The sequence below is a fragment of the Triturus cristatus genome, chromosome 1_1 (genome assembly GCF_964204655.1).
Source record: "Triturus cristatus chromosome 1_1, aTriCri1.1, whole genome shotgun sequence".
NCBI classification, from domain to species: Eukaryota; Metazoa; Chordata; class Amphibia; order Caudata; family Salamandridae; genus Triturus; species Triturus cristatus.
In genome coordinates this window covers 20,643,660-20,650,527 of record NC_140579.1, presented here as the reverse complement: position 1 = coordinate 20,650,527, position 6,868 = coordinate 20,643,660, and the positions used below count along the sequence as shown (strand labels likewise).

The 6,868-nt window shown below is 47.0% G+C and overlaps 1 protein-coding gene across 1 annotated transcript in view; it reads right to left on the bottom strand.

Annotated features, from left to right (window-relative positions):
• Positions 1-496: 496 nt before the first annotated feature.
• LOC146869176 (7-methylguanosine phosphate-specific 5'-nucleotidase A-like) overlaps positions 497-6,868 on the bottom strand; it is a 70,193-nt gene continuing 63,821 nt past the window's right edge. Inside the window, exons 8-9 of the mRNA XM_085641907.1 lie at positions 1,789-1,989; positions 497-1,130 (exon numbers count right to left, since the gene is read on the bottom strand). Of these exons, the coding sequence (XP_085498033.1) occupies positions 1,020-1,130; positions 1,789-1,989 (312 nt within the window). The 3' untranslated portion in view covers positions 497-1,019. The remainder of the gene's footprint in view (positions 1,131-1,788; positions 1,990-6,868) is intronic.

Below are 6,868 nucleotides of genomic sequence, written 5' to 3'. Positions count from 1 at the left end.
TGTGAGTTGAGCACAAAGTGGCTCCATGTAAAGGTGAGAAGATGACAAGAGACAGTATGGAACCCTCAGGGACTCTGCAGGTGAAAGGAATCTGGAGGTGCCCATGTGAACAAACGGTGTTGGTTTGAAAAGTAGGAGAACCAGAGGACTACGACTGCTTTGTTGATTAAAAGGAGGATGTGGCCTAATGGCTAGAGCAATCAGCCTCAAAGCTGGGAAACCGGGTTCGAGTCTCGACAGGATGCTCAACATTATGTGATTCGGGGCAAATCACTTAATCTCCCCATGCCTAATCGTAAATGAATGTGTCAGTCTAAAGCAAACGGTACTCATGTAAAACGCTCTGATACCGTCAAGTCTAGTTTGCGCTATATAAAACCCCACCCACAAATACAGGTTATTGAGTACAAGGAAGTTAGAGGCAATACAACACTCATCACTTGAAGACAGCTACTACCACAGCCAACAGATGACCTTGAACAGCTCTCGGCAGATTGAAATCCGAACCTTTTGGTTTAATAAATCCTGCTATGGGCATTTGTACATGAAAATCTAAAAATGAACAAGGCAGGTAGTTATTTTTAATGTTTTAAAACCAGCAATGAATTTGGCTACTGTACAGACAAATTACATTTAAGAGGTAACGGAGTGTCTGGAAAGATTTCCTGAGAGGAAGAAATTATTCTTTCGTCCTTAGTTGCAAACAAGAAAACCAAGAGATATTCTTATCCAAATATATAAAAGTAAATTAAATTTGCTGCTCTTCCAGAATGAGCTGGGACGCAGATGCACAAGAGGAGATCCATCCGCTGGACCAGCTTTGCCTCTCCACGCAAACCTCAGGCTGATGTGATAATCGCTCCCTGTAGATATTATTTTTAAGACCACGGTCTATCAAGATTTCAGAGGCAGCATTTGAAGCATAAATGATGAAATCCCTGCACGTACCCTTCCAAGTGGTACAGTCCAGGGACTCCGCATGCACGTCAGACAGTGGGAGTCAGTAAGTGCTCTGCTCTCTAGTTCTTGGCCCCTATATAGCGCAGGATTCCGTTGACCACATCTAGAGTCTCATCTTTCTCTAGCACGATGTCAAAGGCGTCTAAAAACATCTGGCGCTGCTCCTCAACCTGTAGTAACAAAACAGGACACAAATGCAATGTTAAATGTAAGTAACGGCAAGGGAACCATCACAAGTATCATTGCTTCATTTCAGTTGATCCAATTCTTGAACCTTTTCAAGCCGATGCGATCGGTTGTCTTCTAAACAGCTGGTCAGAGGGTGCGGGGAACTGATGGACCTGCCGATCTAGTCAGTAATGTTATTCCATTGTTCACTCCATCCTCCCCTTACATTGCACCTTCCACAGAATGTTGGTCATATCAGTCCATTGATTGTACTGCCTACTTACAATTGTAAGAAGGACTGATTATTTGCCTTTTGAGCCAAACCAGTTTTCAAAGATATAAGTAGCAGACGTTTGGCTGTTTGTTGGAGTGGGACCCAAGAGAACTGCAAAGCCCTCTCGCCTTAATTCTTAGACAACTCCACAGCAGACAGAAGCACATTGCTACGCTGTTCGGTCTGATGGACTGGATGGCCTATGCCTCAAGGAACCATAGACACATTATAAGCATAAATGGCCAGATTCCCTAAGGTCACTCTAGCACAACTAAAAGTATGCTATAGCAACAAATAGGATAACACAGAAATTGTGTGCCGCTTGCCTGCACCAAGGCTCAAGACTCCAAATCCAGAACCACCACCAGAGACAGCACACCGCCTACCTTGTCATTCAGGTATCCTATTTTCAGGATGATCTCTGCATTGGTCACTCCATCTGCCATGGTCAGGTCTCCCATCGTATCTCCCAGCAGAATGATGTTGGTCCTGTTGGTCAGCTGATTGAAGTGTTCAGTGTCCTTCAAGACAGAGTTGTTCTTGTTGAACGTGTGAATCAGCTCCCCTTTGAATCCAATCAGCACACCCTGGACAATGAAAATAAAACACAGGCGCAAAGACTGTGACCCCAAGTTATTAACTCATGTGAGCTACTTAAGTTGCAGGAGCTTTTCATAGATGGAGGTTGGCCCGTTGACTACTCACACACCATCAAAGCAATACCACGCTGGTTCACCCAACATATAACTCTCACCCCAAAACACAAGGTGTACAACAGCAAAAATGGGTAAATTCCACCCCACGCTTCATCCCTAAAGGAACGGAAATACTAGTATACCGTAAGCAAGTATCCGGTAAGCAAATTGTGACTTAACCTTGCGCAGTCATCCAATACAAAACTTCTGAATCAAAAACGGATGACTTAACCTCACGCTGTCATCCCACCCAAAACATCTCAATAAAAAAATGGGTGACTTAACCAGGCGCAGTCATCCTATACTAAACATCCGAATCAAAAAAGTTGCCACTTAACCATGCGCAGTCATTGCACACACAAAGCAAGAAATTAGTGAATTAATACAGCACAGTCATCCCAAACAACAACAAGGAACGGGTGACTTACCCACGCACAGTCATCCCATACAACAACAAGGAACAGGTGACTTACCCACGCACAGTCATCCCATACAACAAGAAGGAACGGGTGACTTACCCATGCACAGTCATCCCGGTCAACAACAAGGCACGGGTGATTAATCCACGCACAGTCATCCCATACAACAACAAGGAACGGGTGACTTACCCACACACAGTCATCCCATACAACAACAAGGAACGGGTGACTTACCCACGCACAGTCATCCCATACAACAAGAAGAAACGGGTGACTTACCCACACACAGTCATCCCATACAACAACAAGGAACGGGTGACTTACCCACGCACAGTCATCCCATACAACAACAAGGAACGGGTGACTTACCCACGCACAGTCATCCCATACAACAACAAGGAACAGGTGACTTACCCACGCACAGTCATCCCATACAACAAGAAGGAACGGATGACTTACCCATACACAGTCATCCCATACAACAACAAGGAACGGGTGACTTACCCACGCACAGTCATCCCATACAACAACAAGGAACGAGTGACTTACCCACGCACAGTCATCCCATACAACAACAAGGAACGAGTGACTTACCCACGCACAGTCATCCCATACAACAACAAGGAACGGGTGACTTACCCACACACAGTCATCCCATACAACAACAAGGAACGGGTGACTTACCCACGCACAGTCATCCCATACAACAACAAGGAACGAGTGACTTACCCACGCACAGTCATCCCATACAACAACAAGGAACGAGTGACTTACCCACACAGTCATCCCAACAACTCCCAAAGATAGGCGACTTATCCACGCACAGTCATCCCAAATAATATCACCTATAAAGCAAACATTAATAGTACTAGGGTACTCACAACACTGCAACTCTGTGCTAGGGTACTCACAACCCTACAACTCATGCGTCACCCTTACCCAAGGGTATCTAAAACAAACAGCAAGAAATTAGTGACTTTCTCACTCAACCAAATACCAACAACAGCAAGCCACTCACCCAACACTAACCCACCAAACATTACGCAGCGCTCAAAAATTACACCTACCACACAACATTCCTCAGCAGGCAGGAGAAACAAACTGAACCTCATTTTCAATACAATGCCTCGCAATAAAATCGAAAGCCCAACCCATGCCAAAGTCAGATCTGTCTCCGAGGCCAGCTAACGCCTTATCAAAGACCAGGATGTTCAATATATCCATTGATCAGAGGATGCTTCAGGCCACTACAGTCATTTTCCAATAGTTCCTCAACTTGAACACAGTCATCAGTCTACCTTCCATTTTAATCTTGCGTAGTCAGCAGAATGAATATGCTACTTACCAGTATGCATCTGTTCTTGGCATGTAGGGCTGCTGACATTCATATCTGTGCATAGATCGCCGCCTAGTGTTGGGTCCGGATGTTTGCACGTTGTTGTCCAGGAAGAGTCTTCGAAGTATCCTGGGATAGGTGACTCCTCCACAGGACTACAGTGCGCATGGGCATCCTCTCCATCCTCAGATTGTTTTTCGCCATTGTGGCAGTGATGGAGTAGATACAGAAAGTGATGACCATGCTTACAGTAATTCTGAGAGCTGCAGCCGCTACAGGCGCCGGGGAGGAGGGTGGGCGATATGAATGTCAGCAGCCCTACATGCCAAGAACAGATGCATACTGGTAAGTAGCATATTCAGTTCGAGGCATGTGGGCTGCTGAATTCATATCTGTGCATAGAATATATAGCAGTGCCCTCTATTAGCGGCGGCTACCAGTGCCAGCTGCAGCAGTCTGAAAAAGAGTTTTGAGAACAGCCTGTCCTACAGCTGCCTGCTGTTTTGATTGCACATCTACACAATAGTGTTTGGTAAATGTATGTGTAGTGGACCAGGTGGCTGCTCTACATATATCATGCAAAGGAATGTTTCCTAGGAAAGCCATGGAGGCCCCTAACTTACGTGTTGAGTGGGCTCGTGGGGGAATCGTTAATGTGCGTTTAGCCTTTTGATAGCAAATTTGAATACATTTAACGATCCATGTGGCTATACCTGCTTTGGAGATAGCGTTACCTTTGTGGTGTGGGGCGAAGGCAACGAAAAGTTGTTTTGTCTTCCTAAAGATCTTAGTCCTGTCGATATAATACATGAGGGCTCTCTTCACGTCTAGTGTATGGAGTGCTCTTTCTGCGACAGTTTGTGGGTTTTGAAAGAAAACAGGCAGTTCAATAGTTTGATTCATGTGGAACTGCGATACCACCTTGGGCATGAATTTGGGGTTGGTACGTAGTACGACCCTGTTGGTGTGAACCTGTATAAATGGCTCTTGAACGGTTAGTGCCTGGAGTTCACTAACTCTTCTTAAAGAAGTGATCGCTACTAGGAAAGCTACTTTCCAGGTAAGAAATTGAAGCTCGCATGAGTGTAGAGGTTCAAAGGGTGGACCCATCAGGCGTGTGAGGACCAAGTTGAGGTTCCACATTGGTGCCGGTGGGTGAGTTGGAGGAATTACTCGTTTGAGTCCTTCCAAGAATGCTTTTATGGCCGGCACTCTGAATAGAGAGAGGTGCTGCCTAGTCTGCAGATAGGCTGATATTGCGGTCAAATGGACACGTATAGAGGTGTACGCCAGATTGCATCGGTATAGGTGTAAGAGGTAACAAATTATGTTTTGTATGGATGCGTCTAGCGGGTTAATGTCATTATTAGTACAATAAATGACGAACCTTTTCCATTTGGCTGCATAGCAAGCTCTGGTAGTGGGTCTCCTGGCCTCCTTAATGATGTCCATACAGTCAGGTGGCAGGTTTAGGTAGCCAAACTCTAGGACTTCAGGAGCCAGATTGCCAGGTTCAGCTGTTGCGGATCTGGGTGCTGAATCTCTCCATGGTTCTGTGTTAAATGCGCGGGTTTGATCCGCAGCCTTTGATGCGGCACCACGGAAAGTTCGAGAAAGGTGGTGTACCACGGCTGGCGTGCCCACGTTGGAGCAACCAGGACGAGTGTCAGTGAGTGTTGTCTGAGTTTGCGTGCCACCAGCGGTATCAGTGGTGCTGGGGGAAAAGCGTACGCAAATCTGCCGGACCAGTTCATCCATATCGCATTGCCCTGCGACTGCGGATGTGGGAACCTGGCGGCAAAGCTTTGGCATTTTGCGTTTTCGCTTGTGGCGAATAGGTCTATCTCTGGATGACCCCACTGCTGGAAGTACGGTTGGAGTACTGATGGGTGTAACTCCCACTCGTGCATCTGGTGGCTGTGTCTGCTGAGCAGATCCGCCATCTGGTTGTCCTTGCCGGGGAGGTGTTCTGCCATGAGGAACATGTTCCTCTGAATGGCCCACTTCCACATGCTCTGAGCCAGATGAGACAACTGTGGAGAGTGTGTTCCTCCCTGCTTCTGTATGTAGTACATGGCGGTCATGTTGTCCGTCCGGATCAACACGACTTTGTTGCACAAGTGTACTTTGAATGCTTTCATTGCCAGGAAGATTGCCATCAGTTCCAGAAGGTTGATGTGCATCTTCTTCTGTTGTGTTGTCCATAGTCCCTGCACTGTGTAGTGGAGTACATGAGCTCCCCATCCCTGGAGAGACGCGTCCGCTGTCAGTATTATTTGTGGAACAGGCTCTTGGAACGGTCAGCCCTTGCAAAGGTTTTGTGGATTCCACCAATGCAGAGAGTTGTATGCCCGACCGCTCACCAACACTAGGTCTTTCAGCTGTCCTTGAGCCTGATTCCACTGACGTGCTAAGCACTCCTGAAGCGGGCGCATATGTAGTCTCGCGTGTGGGACTATGAAAATGCAGGAGGCCATCATGCCTATCAACTGCATGAACACTCGCGCAGGAAGGGAGTGTTGGGGTTTGAACTTGTAAATCAGCATTTGCATGCTGTTGATCCTCACTAAATTTGGCTGAGCTGTGGCCGCCAGAGTGTCTATAGTCGCACCTAGGTACTGTTGTACGTGTGCGGGCTGGAGATGGGATTTTGGGTAATTTAGTGAGAATCCCAGACTGTGAAGGAGGTGAATGGTGCGGGACATGTGGCTGACACATTGCTGGGCTGACTTTGCTTGAACGAGCCAGTCGTCCAGGTAAGGGTAGACGTGTATGTGCTGCCTCCGTAGATGTGCCGCCACAGTAGCTAGGCACTTTGTGAAAACCCTGGGTGCTGTTGTCACGCCGAAGGGAAGGACTTTGAATTGGTAGTGCTGCCCCTGAACAGTGAACCGGAGGTATTTTTTGTGTGAGGGGTGAATGGGTATGTGGAAATACGCATCCTTGAGGTCCAGTGTGGCCAGGAAGTCTCCCTGTTTGAGCAGCGGGAGGACTTGCTGTAAAGTGAGCATGTGAA